Raw genomic sequence first — 20,001 nt, 5'->3', positions numbered from 1 at the left:
CCCTTCCTGTCCTAGTGGACTGAATAAAGTTCTTGACTTCATCTTTTAAAATAAGTCATCATAAAGCAGTCAAGAGGCTTAGGCTAACCTTTCTCAAAAGGTAAATTTGCAGGTGTTAGTTCACGTTAGAACTGAATTCTGCAGGCTTACCTGTCTTACCCAAGGTTCTGCTAGCTTACAGAAATTTTCCTTCTCTAGCCCTGGCTTTGAACAGTGAGTACCTTCTTTCAATCTTCTTGCTTTGTTTTCTGGCAGGTAGTGTCATTAATTAGAGAGTCCCATTGCCCTGGTGAATGACCAGATGTCTGCTATTGGTAGCAAGATAGTTTTCTGGTTGGTTTCATCAAGGTCATAGCATGAGCAAATGCTATGTAGGTGACTGTGTAAGAAGCCATAGTTTTTGAACATCTGAAAAGTTTAATGGAAAAACATTTTCAGTTAACTAGAGGGATGGTAATAGAAAGAGAAAATGTACGGTCTGGCTGTATTTAACAATTTTTCCCTAAACACCTGCATATATTTAGAGCACTTTCTGTCACATAACTGGACATATGGAGAGAGCCCTTGGAAGCAGAAAGTGTAACAGTAGAGAGATACTTTTAGTATATAGTTTCTATAAAGAAAAATGATCAAAAAAGAACAGCATAACTAATAGATATGAAAATTAACTTAATATGTGCTCATACAATGTGAAACCGTGAAGAAGAGATCGATCACTGTGTCAAAATGTTGCACACATCTGGCATTACCACAGACACAGAAAAGAAAATGATTGGAAAGTAATTAGTTAAATAATTACTTATTATTATAAGTAATTATTATAAATAATTACTCATAATTATTGTATAATATAACAGAGGTCTAGAATTGTATTGTCCAGTGTGATAGCCACTAGCTACAAGAAACTGGTGAGTATTGAAATGTGGCTAGAACTACATTTTAAATTTTATTTAAATATAAAAACTCAAGCAGTTGACTGTGGTTTAAGATTATTGAAGTGATACTATTTTGGACATATTGTAATAAAATTTATGGTAACTAATCTTGGTAAGTAATAATAGAATCATTTTCTCCATTTTTACTTTTAAATGTGACTACTAGGAAAGTTAATTTTATGTACACATCACATTATATTTTTAATGTATAATACTGCTGTTGAAGAATATGTAATAAATTATTAACAGTGTTCCTCTGGAGGAGTGAGATGGAGGACACTGGGCCTTTGTTTATATAGTAGATATTTAACTGTTTATAATAAATACAATACATTCTCAGGTATTTTCAAAAAAATGATGAAAATGATAAAAAGGAAGAAAGGATTTAAAACACACTACAGTGAATTTTTAAAAACACAGAATATAAGCCGGGCATGTGCGTGCCTGTAATCCCAACACTCAGGAGGTTGAGGCAGGAGGATTGTTGCAAGTTCAAGACCAGCCTGGGCTTTGTAGTGAGCTTAAGACCAGCCTGAAATGCATAGTGTGACCCTGTCTCAAAAAGAACAAAAAAACCAACCAACTAACCAACCAACAAACAAAATCCCCAGCAAATGAGTGATTACTTAAAGGGCTGATAGTTTAAATTATTATTCCCTGGGCCTCCCTAACCCCAAGCAGGGTCTCAGTGTGTAGTTCAGGCTGGCCTTGAACTCATGGCTATTCTCCCACCTCAGTGTCCCATCTAGGATTACTGCAGTGTACTACCGTGCCTGGCGCGTGTTCTAATACCTGGGCAATGGAAAGGAAAGGTGTCATTTGTGTTTTTTTTTTTTTTTTTTTTTTTTTAAAGGCCAAAGTAATTCTGTGTAGTTCTTAGGTGGTTCCTGTTACTTTCCTTAAAGCTGTTCTTGTTTGTTTTGGTTGGGACTGGGAAAGGCACCTTTTTTGACTTTCTTACCATTGGTGTTGAACTTTTTAAGCTCTCAGCAGCTTCTCTGGTCCTCACTTGTGTGGAACTAGGTTGCAGAGACTTCACGGAACAACAAAAGGATCATGTCTCTCAAGTAGCAAGTGTTTTCTACTTTTAAAATTTGAGAAATATAGCTGGTGTGGTGGTGCATGCCTGTAATCCCAGCACTCCGGAGGCTGAGGCAGGAGGGTGGCTGTGAGTTTGAGACCATCCTGTGCTACAATGTGAGCTCAAGGCCAGCCTGAACTGCATAGTGAGACCCTGTCTTTAAAAAAAAAAAACCAAACTTGAGAAATATCTATGTTTTCCGTTTCTTGATATTCATATCTGTTCCCTCCAAAATGTTTTAAATTTCCTTTAAGTGGCAAACAGTAATGATTTTTAATGTTTCAAGTGACAAAAGAGGAGTCATTGATTTCCTTGTGGTATCAGCCTGTCATTTATGTCATTGTCACTCTCCTGTCTTTGTACCAGGTTATGGAGACAGAGCGGATGATTTATCTGGTGACAGAATATGCTAGCGGAGGGGAAATATTTGGTAAGTAAATTTATTGCCTTCTTCAAGCAGTTCTTGAGCACACTATCACTGTCCAGTGCTTTTGTCATTGAGCGGCTTGTCACTCAATGCTGTTCTAAAGTAGGTTTTTTAGTTTGCAAGTTGATTTATGAGAAAATCAAAAAAACTCCTAGGAAATAGTAATAGTAGTAGTTATTACTTGAGAACGGTGATAAGTGAAATAAGACCCACAAGCTCAAACACCACATTGTTTCTCTTCTATGAGAATCTTCATATGCATATACCAGTGTTTATTATATATACTATATATACAAATAAATAACACAGTAGAAGAGAAATAAATTGGAAATAGAAGTTCAAATATTACCCCAAATTACAAATTCCATTGTTTTAAAAATACATGTATTTTAATATATATGCCAGTCTCTTCCATTTGTACGACTAGTTCATCTTAGTTCTTTGAAAAGAAAGCTTCATGTCGTTGCTGTCTTTTTTGTAAGAATCTTTTTGGTTTATGTCTAGTACTATTATTCTTCTATCAAATTTTTTATTTTGTCTTTTAATTCATCTAGTAAAATTCCTCTAGTATATTTGTTTCCTTGACAAAGGTGTTTTGTTTCTTTCAATCAAGTGTTTACAATTGAGATTAAAGACCCCCAAAACCAAACATTCCGTCTGATCACATGAGCGAACCTGTTGCCAGGTTCTCATTGGGGTTGCCAAGTGTGACAGACAGGCCGGCTTAGGGCTCTAGAGCACCACTTAGAGCACACAGTCGGCCCTCATGCAGCGGTGCTGAGCCTTTAGAGCGTTTGGTGATGCACGCAGCCCTCTGCGGCATGCGTGCCGTAGGTTCGTCAGCACTGCCCGAGTGCCTTGCTCAATCTGGCGTTAGGGTTAGAGTGAGACTGTGTTCCTTGTCATGTGTTTATGACCCGTTTTGATGATTCTTGTCATTTGCCTTTAGTAGCTACTTTTTCTCTCATGCTCAGCTGTAGCACAGCATGAGAAATAAGCAGGAGAATTTGTTACTGGCAAGTGACTTTTTGAGGTGGCAAAAACTGGCAAAGGAATTTTCCCTGGTAACAGTGATGGAGACAAACAGAGATAAAGCGTGAACTTCCCAATTAAGGTCATGTGTCTTGTTTTTCCCCTTTTTCTCCTGACAGCCAGAGAGAGGTATCTGTTGATATATTTTAGGTTTATCTAATTTCTTTATTTTTTTAAGATTTGTTTTCAATCTTATAAATAGGAACACTTACTGATTAAGGTATATTTATAAGCATAGAATCATTTTATACATGGATCCTTATTAGCAGCAGGACTGTTGTTCTGAAGGGATTTTGTGTGTGTGTGTGTGTGTGTGTGTGTGTGTGTGTGTGTGTGTGTAACTTTGCCTAGAAATCTGTATTTTTGTGTCTTTAACAATTTTCAGGAGAAGTACTGGTCTTTTTAAAAAAAGACTAAGCATTTCTTAGTTTTATCTGTAATTGGTTTTGTGTGTATGCTTATGCTGAAGTTAATGGTAAACTTTCTACTAAGAATATAGTGTCAAAGGGAGTGTTTTATTTCAAAGAAACTAATGCATTAAAAGGTGTGAAGGACAGTATCACACATCGAGAAGATGAGTAGGTTTTGAGTGTCTGTCATCCTGTCTCTTGGAGATGCTGACTCTCTTCAGATACTGGTTCCCCTCTGTGGAGCAGTGTGGTAGGAGACAGACATGGCATCAGCATGTTGCCTGGCCCGTGGGAACCAACACTGTGAGCCTGCAGGTTCGAGCAGCAACACAGATGACTTTGTGCAGGATTTGTTGAGATCATGGGTGTCCTCGTGCAGGATGTGGTTATATGGAATTCCAGGAATCAGAAAATAGCAAGTCGACAGCATTTGGAAAGTGAAATAGCAGTCATCTTGCTGGGAAGTGCACTGTGGTCTGGCGTGCCATGAACATGCTATGATGAAACCGCTTTGATTCAAATGGCAAATGTGTACATCAACAGCTTTCCTTTTCTAGACACCTTTTTACAAGTTTTGGTCTGTAAAAAGCAATACTTCTTTCAAGTCTGAGCTACCCATTGACTGTTTTATCTCATAGAAAGACATCTATTTATGGAGAAACAATGGTAATTTCAGAAGAGACTAGGTCATCTAAATGTTCATAATAATCTAAGAACCAAGCACTGGACACATCAGATATACCTTGCTCTTTAGAGAAGTAGATTTCAAAAGTGCAAGAAAGAGCTGGGCATGGTGGTGCATGCCTGTAATCCCAGTACTCAGGAGGCTGAGTTAGGAGGGTTGCCTCGAGTTTGATTCTAGCCTGGGCTACATAGTGAGACCCTATCCCAAACTAAAAAGAAAAAAAGTACAGGAAAGATAACAGTCCTCTGGTCGAGGGTTCCTTATGAGAATAAAGCAGACAGGTGGCCAAAAAGAATGTACATTTGGTAATACTATTTTAAAAACCATAATTATATATGATGAGACACTATATAATATAGTTGTATAAGTAAATAAATACATGATTATTAGTGTTATTAATATTTTTAAAGTTGTACATGAGAGAGGAAATAGTGTCTAAGGAAATCATTCAGATGGTGCAAAAATAAAACAGTCTCACAAGGTCTGATTTTTGGAAGTATCTAGCTGGAAAATGAAAGGAGTAACTTAATCAAGAAAGTGGGCCTTTAGGTTAGTTAGACGTAGGTTTGAATCAGATCTCTACCACTATGTGATTGCTCTTTTATTTGGGACAGATTACTAAATGATTCTGGGACCCAGATCAAAGTTGGTAAATTGTAAGATCTATAACATTTGCCTCGTGATTGGCCAAGGTGAAATGTATAGAGCCCTAGAACATGCTTGCTTTTACCTTCATATTATAAAGAATGATCGTCTTCTGACATGACCATGTGAGGAACTCTGCTGCTGTGTTGCTCAATGAAATGGGTGGAGTTTTGTTTAAAAACACAGGCTCTCGCTATGTAGTGTGTAGTACAGGTGGGCCTTGAACTCAGTGGCAGCCCTTCTGCCTCAGCCTCCCAAGTGCTGGAATTACAGGTGTGTGCCACCACACCTGGCTAGCTGCAACTATTTAAAGAAAACAAAATAAAACCATTTTCAAGTTTGGGGAAGTGGTCCGACTGATAATCAGAAACTGAAGAAACTTTCTCAAAACAGATAAAAACTTCAGTAAGTAATGAGACGGTGTTTGGGCTTTGAACCACGCAGTGCTCCTACTTTGTTTCCAGGTGGAGAAAGACTCCTGTCCAATTTTTGCTGCCAAGTCTCCTCTCTCTCAGCAGCTAGAGGAATGATTTTCTTCTGTGGCGTAACAGGATGTCAGCACTGGCTATCCTTTCCCTAGTTGGCTGTGTTTGACACTAGGACCTGGGGAAGCGCAGTTGAGAGGTAAAGGGCTCCCTTTGCTTCCCAAGTCCACTTGTGGGATTGGACTGCGGTGTGTTAGAATACTGGGACCCGGGTTACTCTGACCTCAGAACGCGAAACAGTGGTTCCGAGGCAGGCGGGCAAGCTGAGAGGACTTCACACTGCGTCCCTCCTCCCTGCCTGGAGTTCTCGGCTCCTCGTGTGAGAGGGGAGCCTCTGGTGAGAAGTTACCGTTTGTCCCCACCTTTAGCTCCAGCGTCCTGACTCAGAGGTTTTGGCTGGGGAAAAACAGACCATAAAACCTATAGCTCCTTATTTCTTCCCGAAGGAACTGGCTTTATTTGCTGCCAGTGGTGAAGAAGTTCAAGCCTGACTGTGCTCTACGCATTGGCAGTTGTGGAAAAGGCATTTGAGAGAAGATTCACAAGAGCAGCACAATTGTCAGACTCTTAGTTTGCAGGACAGAACCAGGGACTTAGACTATCTGGGAAAGTCTTTCCTTCCCAGGAACAAACCTCAGAAGAAAAATAAAACATTGCTCTCAGAAACCATTTCTTTAAGAGATCCTTGATTTTATTATATGTGGATTGATTTATACCCCCAGGATGTTGTTTAAAACCATAGAGCAGTTAGCCAGCAATTAATGAAGTTAACTCCTGGGTTTGATCTAGAAAGGAAAGAAAGAGAAACTGGACTTGGTGGACTCTGTCCCAGGCTGGGGCAGGAGGACAGCTACAAGTTTGGGGCCTCACATAATACATTTAAGGCCAACCTGAATTACATAGCAAGAGCTTCTCTCAGAAAATAATAATAATCATAATAGTAATAATAGTAAAAAATAATAAAATAAAAGATAAACAAAGTTTTACTAAAACCACTGTGACCCCAGGGCAGCTGTGGGCATACCAAAGCTTTGTCTCTCAGAGGAATCATATCTCCATATTTTACATATGGGGGACTACACTTCATTGAAAGAATCTAGGTAGCCACTAAAAATGAAAGCAGATAGCAACAAGCCTCTGAAAATGGGAGGTATTTAGTACCTATTGTCTAAAACGTCCAGTTTTCAACAGCAAAATCATAAGACATACAAAGACATAGGAGAGTATGAATTATATACTAGACCAAATTCAGGCACTAAAATTTCATGTTAGAAGGGCTAGATGTTAGATTTATCGGGGGGAAAGTCTTAAGAGGTCATTATAATCATGTTCACAGAAATAAAGGAATTTATGATTAAAGTAGTTAAGAAGGTGTAGTGATAACATCACTTGAAATAGAAAATATCAATAAAATAAATTATGAAAAAGGACCAAGTGAAAATTATGGAGTTGAGATTAAAATAAATTTATTATATAAGCTTAACCAGAAATTTGAAATGGTTAAAAGAAAAAGCATACTTAAAGACAGATTGATAAGAGGCTATGCAAACTGAAGAACAGAGATTTTTTTTAAAAAGAAAAACAAAAAAGCAGAGACTTAGAGAAATATAGAGCAGTATCAAGCACATCTAATATACATGTGTGTGTATTAGAGGGAGAGAAATGTATGGAAACTGTGGTGATAAATGTAACCAGTTTGTCAGAAAACAATAACCTGCATGTCCTAGAAGTTCAAAACAATCCAAGTATGATAAACAGAGAATCACAAAAAGGTGACTCATGGGAAGTGATTAGAGTGAAAGGCAGGAGCAAATACTGAAGCACAAAGAGAAAAATGGCAGATAAAGGAAACTTCAGAAGGCGGCGAGACAGCATAGCAGAGTGCTCAGAGGAAAGCAGTTTGTTAACCGGACTTAGTGAGCCCACACTTACCTTTTTAAAAGGGAAGTAAAGTAAACATCTTTTCAGATAACCAGAACTAAACTTTCGGCCAGAAGATCACCTTATAAGAAACACTAAAGAAAGTTCTTCAGGCTGAAAGCAGTTCACCCACAAGATATAAAAATAAAACAAGCCAACAACAGCAAAAAGTATACCAGCAGGGATAATTTTGTGATTGTAAAATGAGGCCAGGCGTGTTTTGTATGTCTATAATCCTGTCTCAGGAGGCTGAGACAGGAGGATTGCCGTGTAGCTTGGACTATGTAGGGAGACCCTGTCTCAAATAAATAAATGTAAAATAAATAGATACATATTTTCTCCTTTTTCCCTTAAGAAGCAGCTGTATGAAATAATGTGTATGATATATTTGTTAGACCTCTAATGTAAGATATTTGTAATATACCCAGTCGTAACAGCACAAAGGAGGTGTATAGGAGACAAATTGTATTGGCCTGAGGAAATCACTATAGATGGTTAAGTAATAGCCGTAACCATTTGTTGTTGGTTTGTAGTATTGGTAGGTACAACATGTATAAGATACTACAACAAAAGGAAGAGAACAAAGCTGTGAAAGAATAACATTTTAATCTATCACTGTAATTAAGCTAGTATAACTTGGAGGTCTTTGGATATGCCAGCATTTTGAGAAGCATGGCCCTAAAGAAAGCCGGATAAAGATAATAATTTGAGCAGTAAGCAAGGTTGTTGGAAGAGAATTCTCTGTGGTATCTCACATTCCTTAATGTCCTAGGAGCAGGGCATTGGTGGCATCTGCCCTGTAGTTTCTCTTTGAGAATGTTTGTGGAACCCTGGAAGATTGCAAGAGTCTTCCAAGAGCTCAGACTTAACTCTGATTATTGGATAGTGAAAGGTTTGAGTTCTCCTCACTTACTGCTCTCCCGTATGCACTCAGCGGTGTGTGCAGGTGTCGCCTGGCTGGCCTTGCCTGGCCCTGGGGGAACTGGGACTTGCTGCCCTGAAGCAGATGTGTTTGCGTTTATGCTGCTTACGATGCCCTAAGTAACAAAACCCTTTGTCTGTGACCTAGGGAGTCTCATATCTCCTGCCTGTATCTGTGCAACTGTGGCAGGTTGAATTGTTATCATGAATGTGGTTCTCTCAGTACAAGAAGTAAGGAAACGTTTTGTTGTCAAACGTTTAGATAAGAGCCTTGGTTATAAATTAGGTTCATGTGCAGTAGTGAAGAGAATGAGTTTGACAGCAATTAAAGTGGAAGCCATAATCTGTGCAGCAAGACGTGATTAAGCTGTGAGCATAGTTGCAAGGAAGTGGCCTTGCACGGGAGGATGAGCCAGGCGGGTGCCTCGGACTGTAACTCCACCACTCTGGGAGGCCGACAGGCTTGAGCTCAGCCTGGGCAACTTAGTGATTCAGTGATACTGTGTCATACATTTAAAAAAAAGATCTGGGTATGTAGCTCAGTGCAAAGGCCCTGCACTCAATTATAGTTATTGCATATAAATAGTAAAAGATACATGTGACTGTTGATAATTTCTTAGGCAGAAAAATGTAAGCTAAAGTGTTTGTTTGTTTGTTTTAACAGTAGTGAACCTGGAACCTTCTCACTGAGCTACATTCCCAGCGCCTTTTTTTTCCCCCTTTGGCTTTTTGAGGCAGGGTCTCACTGTGCAATTTAGGCTGGCCTTGAGCTTACTTTGTAGCCCAGGCTGGTTTTGAACTCACAGTGATCTTCCTGCCTCAGCCTCCTAAGTGCTGGGATTACAGGTGTATATCACCACACCCCGCTTCATCCAATGCCTTTTTAAAAAATTCTGAGACAGAGTCTTGCTGAAGCACATAAGTTGTCCAAGATGGGCTCAAACTTACCATCCTCCTGTCTCAGCCTCCCAGAATACTGAAACTATAGTCATGTGCCATCATACCTGGCTTTAATGTTGTATTTGGGTTAGGACTGGGAGTTAAAGAAGAGTGGATAGAGACCTACATCAGGATGGAGAAGGTAAAATTACCTGCTGGGAAAAATGAGAAGAGAACAGTCAAAAAGAAACAAAATAGTTGATTAAAAGCATTAGAGAGGAAACCGTGAGCTTGTTTCATTATAGGGAGTGAATGCTTTTTCCCTAACAGTACTCAACTACCTGTGTGTAAATGGGGTAAGACGGACGATTGGGTTGATCCAGCATTTGGGTTTGTGACATGAACAATAGAGAAGACGAGACAGGAACGGGGCGACTACCAGCAATAATATAATTAGTATTTGGGCCTTTGGTCCTAGAGGTAAGTGGGACAGAGGATACAGGTATAACCAGGACAGATGTCCTCATGAGAATGTCAAAAGTCTCCATGAAATTGAAAAACAAATGTGTTAGACCTAGAAGGATGAGAGAGATCAAAGTCTGAAACTGTGCTGCCCAATTTGGTAGCCGTTGGCTCTTGCACCTTTGGAATATTGGTAGTGCAACTAGCGAATTTTGAATTTAATTTAACTTACATTTACATTAAAAACCAAGATATTGTGTAAGAGTTTTAGGTAAGATGACAGAGTTGGCCAGCCACAGGTTAGCTCATTCTCCAAAATCACCCTCATTTCTGATACTTAACTGCAAGTTTAGAAATTCCCAAAATCACTTTCAAATTTGATAAATGCTGGAACTTAGAACTCACCAAAAGCTGTGTAACTCATAGTTATGGTTTACTACAGGGAAAGAGTACAGGTTAAAGTCAGCCAAAGGAAGAAGTGCAAGGGCCAGAAGTACCAGACCTGCAGTTTCCCCTGTCCTGTGCCCACAGAGACAAACTGTATTGCTGTCCTCCTGTTGATGCACAGAGGATGCTCCAGGGAAGATCACCTGAGCCTTCCCGCTCAGCATTTTTATTTCCAACAGGCCTGATTACCTGACTGATTGCTCTTGTAGTGATGTGTTTCAAGATCAGCTGGTAATTGTGCCCCCAAGCGTACACTGAGTCATCTTCTGGCTCTTTCTAATATCGCCAGCCTCCACTCTGAATGCTGTATGGGTTTTGTTAAGTTCTCTGGCATTACCAGGACTCCGAGGAAACCGAGATAATCCTACTGGCATAACATTCTAGCAGTCCAGAGGTTACCTCCAGAAGCCAGTGAGGAAGGTCAGATCTTCTGTCTGAGCAAGGCCAAATTCTTCACTCTACACAGCATCAAATGCTTTTGTATTTCTTATTTTGGTAAAACTAGATTTCGCTTTGCATGCAAGTTATAATATACTATAAATGTATAATACAGTGGATTTTGAAGATTTTATATGGAAAAAGGGGTATTTTTATATTGTTGCAAAAATTTTTTCTTGTTAAAATTAATTTCAAAACAGATACTCGGGCTGGGGATTTAGCTCAGTGGCATAAGTGCCTGCCTTGCAAGCGCAGTCCTGAGTTCGATCTCCGGTATCAAAAAACCAAAACAAAACAAAAAGCATCAGATGCTCCTCTGAGATGAATGCACACTTCTTAGAAGAAGAAATAGAAACAGCAAATAAATATATGAAAAAACCATTTAACATCACTGGTTATGTGAGAGATACAAATTGAAACAGTACTGATTCATCTTACCCTAGGAAGAATGGTTATTGTTAAGAAATCAACCAATAACAAGTTACTGTCAAGAAATCAACCAATAACAAATCTTGGGGATGTTATGGGAACCCTTTGCCACTGTTGGTGGGAGTGTAGACTAGTGCAGCCATTGTGGAAATCAGTGTGGAGATTTCCTCAAAAAACTAAGACTAGAGGTTCCATTTGACCAGCCATTCCCCTCCTGGGTATCTTCCCAAAAGAATTAAAAGCATCATACCACAGAGATATATGCGCCCCCATGTTTGTAGCAGCACAGTTTGTAGTGGCCAAATCTTGGAGATTACCCAAGTGTCTGTTAACTGGTGAATGGATGAAGATGATGTGGGGCTTAAAAAAACGCCCCCAAAAACAATGGAGTACTACTCTGCCATAAAGAAGGATATGCTTGAGACATCCCTAGGAAAATGGACGCATCTTGAGTCTACACTCATGAGTGAAAACTTTCACACATGTGAATACTGCATTGTTTCTTGTTGTGAGATACTGGAACTGTAAATAGGGACCAAAATGTGTTTTGAAACAGGATGAAAATGTTCACATGGGGAGGAGAACACGAAACGGAGAGGGAAAGGAAAGAAGGGAAAACTGAAAAAAAGGGAAAGGAAAGCAGGACTAAAGCTTGGTGAATGGGGTGGGGAGGAGAGGTTGAAGGTGGGTGGAGGACTGGGGGAAACGGCCTTCAGGGCCGACAGACGAGGGCACGCAGCGTGTGCCAGTGGGTCTGATCACTCACGTACTTTCCTGGCTTTCCATCTTCCTGGAACAAATCTGTAAGCCCTCTAGTGACGTTTCAGACTCCGGGTGACCTAACCTCTGCTGCCCTTTCTGACTGGAGCTCCGGGTACTCTCTCCTTCTTGGATTCTTACATTCTTGTTCGTTGAGACACCCAGTGTCCCCACACTGAGGCCTGCACGCCTCCCTTTGTTCTTCCTGACACAGTCCTTCCCCAGATCCTTCCAGTCTCCCTCCTGCTCCTCTCGAGTCTCGGCCAGAGCTGCATCAGTAAGCGGTCTTTGCTAGCGATACTGTAAACATCTCTTTCTTCTATCAATCCACTGTCCCCTTTTTGCTTTATTTTTTCTTCTCGGTGTTTATGTGCAGCTGGCATTAGTTAATTTACTTCTTCTGTCACCTTACTAAAGCATAAACATAAGAGTAAGGACTTGTTTTTAGGGCCAAGGATTTAGCTCAGCAGCATAAGCACCTGCCTGGCAACATGAGGTCATGAGTTCAGTCCCCGGTACAAAAAAAAGTAAGGATTTCTGTCATTTTTGATTCCTGTTAAATCCTAGGATCATCCCACACAAATACCTATTGATCAGTTGAGTGGAAGACTGACTGAATGAATGCCAGCAGTTTGTGGATTATAGCACTTAAATCTTTTATACCTGTTCCTCATCGTTTAATGCAGTGTATAACATAATAGGTACTCATTCCAAGCATGGAATTCCATGGAATTGGGTGAGTTTTTAACCTGGAAGAGAAAATACCTTGTTTTTTTTTCCTGCATAACTCTGCAGAGAAAGATACATTGCAAGTTATGAAATCTAAGCAATGTAGTAGTTTTACTATGTGGTTATCAAGTGAACATTTATTACTCATACAGTTGATTTATTGAGATGATTACTGCATATTACTTAGTACTGTATAAGGAATAGGCATATCACATGGTCCTGTGTAGTAATGCTAACAGAATTGAGAACTGTTTAGTTTTTTAAACCACTAAACTCATAATTTAGAATTTCTGTAATATGATTTCTCTAGATTGATATCCCCAAACTTTGTATTTAAGATCATGAACTTATAAATCCAGCACTTCAAAATAACATTTTCTGTGGTGCCAACATACAAGAAACTCAGAACCACTCGCAAAGCCAACCATTTATACCGTGGAGCGCTCAAAACACAGAATAGTAGCACAAGGAATGGGAGAAACTGAGTCTTCAGCTGTTACGTGCCAGATACTAGGTTAAGTGTTTCATTTGGCAACCTTAACTTGTTACCTGTTGGGTGTTTAAGAACACCAATGTTTATTTGAGCACACTAGTATATACTGATTTGGGGGGATTTTAAAATTTTTTACCTATTTATTTAGATTTTTTAAAGACGGTGTTATTAGGTAGTTCAGGCTGGCCTTGAACTCGCCGTGTCGCCCACACCAGCCTTAGCCTCCGGAGTGCAGGATTACAGGTGTGTGGTGTCATACCAGGTTCACTTATTTTTATTTAGTCCTCAACATGATTTATATCTTTAAAACTAAATTATTTTCCACTTAGTTACTCCCTTTGACTATAGGATTTCCTAACAGAAGCAAATAACCATACCTTTGAGTTTTTATCTAGTTACTCTGAGTTCAAACACTTAATTTTCCATTTTGTTCCCCAGTTAGCTTCTCCTTCATTATTTTATATTTTGTCATATTTCATCACATCAGACATAGCTAACGTTTATGTTTGCAGTCAACTCAAGATGTATGAAGGGTCACTCTCGCGTTAGCCTCACTTAGCTGCAGACCCCCTTTCCTAGTGTCTGATGATCCTGACATTTCTACCAAGACCTAAAAATGAATGCCAGAGAGAATCAGCCAAATAGTTTCTCTCTGTTGAGTGCGTGTCCCGGGGACATATTTTTGCTTGGTTCCTGTAGTCACACTTTTCCTAAGGGTTTTCTGAACTAATTTTTAAACCTTTTTGGAAATACAGTTTACCTAAGGAAAACTGATAGTTATGGAATCACAGAGGCTTCCAATCTAGATTTCAGAAGGCCTGAGAGTCCAGGCAAAAATGTGTGATGGGGTCATAGTTCCTGCCGGGAGCCCAAGAGAGGGCTAAGAAGAGAGACGCAGGGACAGTAACGCTGCAGATACTGTGGAAACGTCAGAAATGGGAGCATCTGCTGAGGGAAACCAGAAAGCAGCGGAGCCAGCCCAGAGAGAGGCCATTGGGTGACACTGGCCCCACTCTGAGCCCGGCCCCCGTGTGGGACAGCAAGCCGCAGTGTTCAGGGTTAGTCCTGCTGGGCTTCAGTCTTGCTTTGCTCCATTTCCTTTCTGTTCACCTGTTCCTTTCTCTGCCCCTGTGCCACTGTACATCGGAGCACTTAACTTCCTTTTTGATTTTTACAGAGCCTAATAGTTAAAAGTTCGCTTTGGCTCTTAGAGGAGGCTTTGGCCTTGGCACTTTTTAAGACTCTCCAGTGATATTAGAACCATTCAGACTTTTGTGTCTCTTTCGCATAATGAGATGGATATGAATGAGCCTTTTAGGGACTAAGAGTGCAATGTTATGGTTTAACTCTGCAGGGTCCCCCAAAATTTTGGAGCTGGGCGGCCAGGGGTAAGAGACTGGAAAGGGTGTGTTTTTGACCCTGGCTGATCCTTTCTGTCTCTGCTTCCTGGCCACCATGGGTGAGCAGCTACCTCTGCCATGCATGTTCACCATCCCATTTTCTGTGTTGGAGCCTGCTGACTATAGCCTGAACCCATTGAAACGGAGGCAAACCTGAGTTGAGGCTTTTGGATATTTTCTCTGTGATGGGAAAGTTGACTAATAAAAATAGAAAAATAAAATGATTCTTAAAGCCTTTATAAATTTTTAATTTATATAGAGATATTATGTCATACTGGAATTAGTATGTTATATTTTAGTGTGACTTTAAACTTTGATGTCCTGAAGATTGTGTGTGTGTGTGTGTGTGTGTGTAAGAGAGTATGAGATTCCATGTTTAAAAATCATTTTGGTAACATACTAACACGAAAGTATTTTAACCATTTTAAAATTCATATTTCAGTGACATCAAGTATATTCACATTTTCGGTGCAGTCGCCACCGATTTATCCAGGGCAGTCCTTCCCGTCTTGTAAAGTGGAAACGCTACGCCTGTTAAACAGCCCCGCATTCCTGCTTCCTCCGCTCCTAGCAATTACCGTTCTTCTTTGATCTCTTATTTGACTGCTCTAAGTGCTTTATCTGAGTCGGATCATATACTGTCTTTTTGTAACTGGCTAATTTCACTTAACACAGTGTCTGTACTCATACTGTAGCATGCAGAGTCCCTGTACTGTAAGGCTGCATAGTATTACCGTGTGTATATGCATGTGTGCAGGTGCACACGCATACCACGTTCTGATTGTGCATTTGTTCTATGGGGCCTTGGGCTTCCACATTTTGGCTCTTGTATATAATAACGTTATGAAGAATGGGGGTATACAAATGGAAGATTTCATTTTTACTACAGGCATCTCCAAATATGTAAGAGGAAAGAGTATAATGTTATGTTCCCTAATTTGCTCATCATTCAGTATTTCTGTTTTTGTTTCTGGTAACTTTGTTTACTCTGATGAAGTATTCTAAAGCAAATTCAAGACATTACATGACTTCTCTCAAATATTTAGTATTTTCTCTTTTTAAAATTATAAAAAGATTTTTTTAGTACGTGATTGCAGTATGTAATGATTGTTTTCATTATGGGGAGTTTGTACATGTACATAACACATCTTAATTCTTTTTGTTTTTCCTTCTCTCTCATTCCCTCACCCTCAATCCCTTAATTGCCTTTGCAAAAGATCTAGCTCCCTGTTTCCTGTTACCTGTCTTTACTTTGCCCTTTAGATTATTTAGACTTTGGGTTTCTCATATAAAGGAAACCGTGTGGTTTTTAATCTCTGTGTCCTGATGTGTTTTACTGAACATTACTGTGTCAGGATGCATCCGTTTCCCACAGGTGACTCAGGTTTACCCTTCTTTGGGAGGAGTAGTACTCCACTGTATCTAAGTAGCACATTTTCTTTATTCTTTGATATGTTGATGAATATTTAGGCAGCTTCTAAAATTTAGGTATTATGTGTTGTGCTATTAGAGATGTGGATTTTGCGTATATCACTGTAATACAATGTTTCTGACTCTTTGGAGAAGATACCTACCCGGGGCAGCACTTGGGATAAATGGAATTTCTAGTTTTAATTTCTTGAGGAATCTCTACATTGTTCTCCATAGTGGTTGCACTAGTTTACACTCCCACCAACAATGTTTGAAGAGTTCTTTTTCCTCTCACAGCCTCACAGGAATTGCTGTTATTTGATTTCTTGATGGTGGCCACTCTTCTTGAAGTAAGCTGGAATCTCAGTTTTGTTTTAATTTGCATTTCTCTAGTGGCCAGAGATGTTAAACTTTTTGTGTATTTATTGGCCATTTGCGCTACTTCTGACAAGGGTCTGTTAATTTCAGTTGTCCATTTTTGATTGGGTGTTTTATTGTGGGAGGCATCCTCCTCTTTTTTCTTTTTCTTCTTTAAGATAGGATCTTGCTACAGAGCCTAGGTTCATCTTCAGTTCATGGTGATACTCTTGTCTCAGTCTCCCAAGTGCTGAGGCAGAGGTGCTGGCCACTGTACCCTACTTGGAAGCCTTATTTTTGGAGAGTTCTTTGTATTTTCTAGATATTAGTCCTCTGTCCAAGGAATAGCTGGCAACAATTTTTCCTATTCATTAGGTAATCTCTTTATTTTGTTGTCTTGTTTGATTTGCAGAAGCTTTATAATTTAATATAATCCCACTTGTTAATTGTAGATGTTATTCCTTGTGTAATTGGAGTTTTCTTTAAAAAGTCTTTGCCCTGTACTTACGTCTTCATCTTCCAGCAGATTGTTTCTGTTTTACTCTTTAGATCTTTGATCCGCTCTGAGTTTAGTTTAGTTCATGTGAAATACAGGCCCAGAGTCAGTTTTGTGCATACGTGTGGCTAGCTTCCGCAGCACCGTTGCTGCCTCTCCTGCAGCGTGTGGCCCCTCGGTCAAGGCTTAGATGGCTGCATGTGTCTGCGGTTGTTTTCGCATCCTCTGTTCTGTTCCATTGAGCCGTGTGTTTTGTTTTTTGGGTCAGTGCTGTTTTTGTCACTGTAGCCTTGACTGTAACTTGAAATCTAGGATTGTAATGACTTTTTGTTTGCTCTTGTTGACCAGAGTTGCTTTGCTCTTCTCTAACTTAAAAAGATTTTTGGTTTTTTTGAGACCCTATTTTACGATACAGTGCAGGCTGACCTTGAACTTACATAGACCAGGCTGGCCTCAAACGAGCATTTCTCCTGCCTCCGCCTCCTGAACGCTGGGATTATAGGCTTGTGTCACTGTGCCCAGCTCCAGATTTGCTTTTCTATTCTGTATCTCTTCTGGTTTCATACAAATTTTAGGATAGTTTTGTCTGGTTCTGTGTTTTGACTGGGATTGTATTGTATCTAGCACTTCTGGAAGTGGTTTTGGCTATCCAGGAACAGGGAATATCTTTGCATTTTCTCATATGCTCTGATGTCTTTTTTCAGAGTACAGTAGTTTCATTATGAAGGTCTTTTGCTTCTTTTGTTAATTCCTAAGTATTTAATTTTTCTTCAAACTATTTTGAATGCTATTGCTTTCCTGATTTATTTCTTTATGGACTTATAATTTGTGTAGGGATGCTATTGATTTTTTTGTATCTTGCTACTGACCTACTCTAGAAGTCTTTTTGTTTAATATTTGAGTCTTCTGTATTTTCTCTTATATATGAGGAATTTTTTTTAAAAAAAACCACCTGTATTAAGGTCACTAACCCTTTTTTCTTTTGCTATTCAGCTTTTAAACCTACCTAATAACTTCTTAATTTCAAGTACTGTACTGTGCATTTATAAATTACATATTTTGTTTGTTTTTAGGGAGCAGTGTTTTGGTACCAGGAACCTAACCCATAACTTCATGCTTGGCAGGCAGGCTGAGCTGCATCCCCAGCCCCTAGATGACATATAATTTAGAGATTCTAATTCTCCCTTGAAAAAGTCTTCATCTTTTTTTATATGTTGTGTGTTTTCTTTAACATAGTTATCATAGTTAGAAAGAAGTTTTCCTTTGCTAGCTCCAGTATCTGAATCACTTCTGATTTTGTTTTCAGTGGCTTTAATCTCTTGTTTATTGGTCCCTTTTCCTGATTCTTTCCATGCTTAGTGACTTTTCTTTGTATGTTAGACGTGAAGAGCGATTGTTGTAGAGGTTCTGGATTGTTACCTTCTATAGGGCTGAGTTTGTTCTCTCAGACAGCTCTGTTACCAACAGATCGCCTTGATCCTGCTGTGGCTTGGTTTTAGGATTTATTGGGGTGATTGTACTTTGCCCATGCTCATGGCCGTTACTGCAAGGGTACAGTTTTCTGTCCTCTCACCTGTGCATTTCAAGCTGAAGCTGAAATCTAGCATCCTCTGAGTGTACTATGTAACCCTGAAGATTTCTGTTCAGCCCACATCCCCCAGCAGTGTTTGTACATGTGCAGAGCAAGTTGGCCAACTCCTGAGAGGGATTTCTGTGCCAAGCTCCTTTTCTCTGATATCCTGTTACCCAAAGTCTACCGTGCCGTCATGGTATCCCCTAATTCTTGGCTCATTTGTTCTACCCCAACCTACTTCTCTTCACTTGTATTCCTTTCCTTAAGGATGGTGTTTTAGGATCAGCGTGGGCTTCCCTCTCGTACTTTCTCTGAAGGATTATAGCTTTTTATTACTGTCTAATATCTACAAATGGTCTGACTTTTATAGTTGGTTAGAGCAAATCTAGTATCAGCTATTCTTTCCAAAAGTAAAATCTCTGTACCTTTCTTACCCTCAGCAACTGTCGTAGTTACTTACTTGTTTCTGGGACAAAATATCTGACACCACACTTTAAAAGAGGAGAGATTTATTTTAGCTCATGTTTTCACTTCAGAGGCCAGGGATACAGTTCAGTGGTGCAGCACTTGCCTGGCAAGCACAAGGTCCTGAGTTTGATTCCTGGTACCCCTGCCCCCGAGAGTTTTCACTTCATGGTATATTGGCTCTGGGGCAGAAACGGCATGGTGGAGGGGCCTGGCAGAGGACAGCTACTCATCCCCTGGTGACCCAGAAACAGAGAAAGAAGGGAGGAGCTGGATAGGGAGATAAATCTTCCAGGCCATCCCACTTCCCACAGTGACCCACCTCCAACTGCCTCCTAACAGCAAGTCAGCAGTGAGCACATGAGTGGACTCATCCACTGACGAGTATAGCACCTGTGACCCATTCACCCCTCCACAATCCCCTCCTCTGAACGCACAAAGCTTTGGATGGGGGACATTCTAGATCTAAACCATAGAAACAGCATTCGTGGCCATTTGTCACTATCCTGTGATAGGCAGAGCAGAGTCTTCTGTAGGCATCTCAGAATAGCAATTTTAGTTTGTGCAAATCATAGTGCAATAAAATCCTTATATTCTAGTTGATAAATTAAATTTTGTATAATCTGTAACCATCTCCTTCCTCTTCCAACATATACTTTTTTTCCTGTGCCATTTATTTGTTTAAGAAACTGTTACAAAATTTTTTACTTTCTGGATTTAGAATCATGTGTGTGTGTGTATATATATTATTTTGTTTTGTTTAAAAACAGTGTCTCACTATGTAGTTCAGGCTGGCTTTGAGCTTGTAGCCCAGACTGGTCTCGAATTTGCAAGGATCCACTTGCCTCAGCTTCTGGAGTGCTGAGATTACAGGTGTGTGCCACCACACCTGGCTTTTTTTTTTTTTTTTTTTTTTTTGAGACAAGGTCTCACTGTGTAGTTCAGATTGGTCTTTTCACCCACTATTGTCCAGGGTGCCTCAAACTGATGGTGATTCTCCTGCCTCTGCCTCCTGAGTGCTAGGATTACAGGCATACCACCTTGCTGGTTAGAATTATGTCTTTATCGTATTGTGCAACATAATCTTTCCTCTTACTCTTCCTTGTAAAATGGTTATCATATT

General features: G+C 39.8%; 1 protein-coding gene across 3 annotated transcripts in view; it reads left to right on the top strand.

Annotated features, from left to right (window-relative positions):
• Sik3 (SIK family kinase 3) overlaps positions 1 to 20,001 on the top strand; it is a 250,370-nt gene that overhangs the window by 150,166 nt on the left and 80,203 nt on the right. For all 3 annotated transcript variants that reach the window (XM_063255817.1, XM_063255818.1, XM_063255816.1), the window contains exon 3: positions 2,383 to 2,446. In XM_063255817.1, coding sequence (XP_063111887.1) covers positions 2,383 to 2,446 — 64 coding nt within the window. The remainder of the gene's footprint in view (positions 1 to 2,382; positions 2,447 to 20,001) is intronic.

The sequence above is a fragment of the Cavia porcellus genome, unplaced genomic scaffold, assembly GCF_034190915.1.
Source record: "Cavia porcellus strain 051 isolate PalLab524CR breed Dunkin Hartley unplaced genomic scaffold, mCavPor4.1 scaffold_9, whole genome shotgun sequence".
In the NCBI taxonomy this organism is placed as follows: domain Eukaryota; kingdom Metazoa; phylum Chordata; class Mammalia; order Rodentia; family Caviidae; genus Cavia; species Cavia porcellus.
This window is presented reverse-complemented; position numbering and strand designations above follow the sequence as displayed.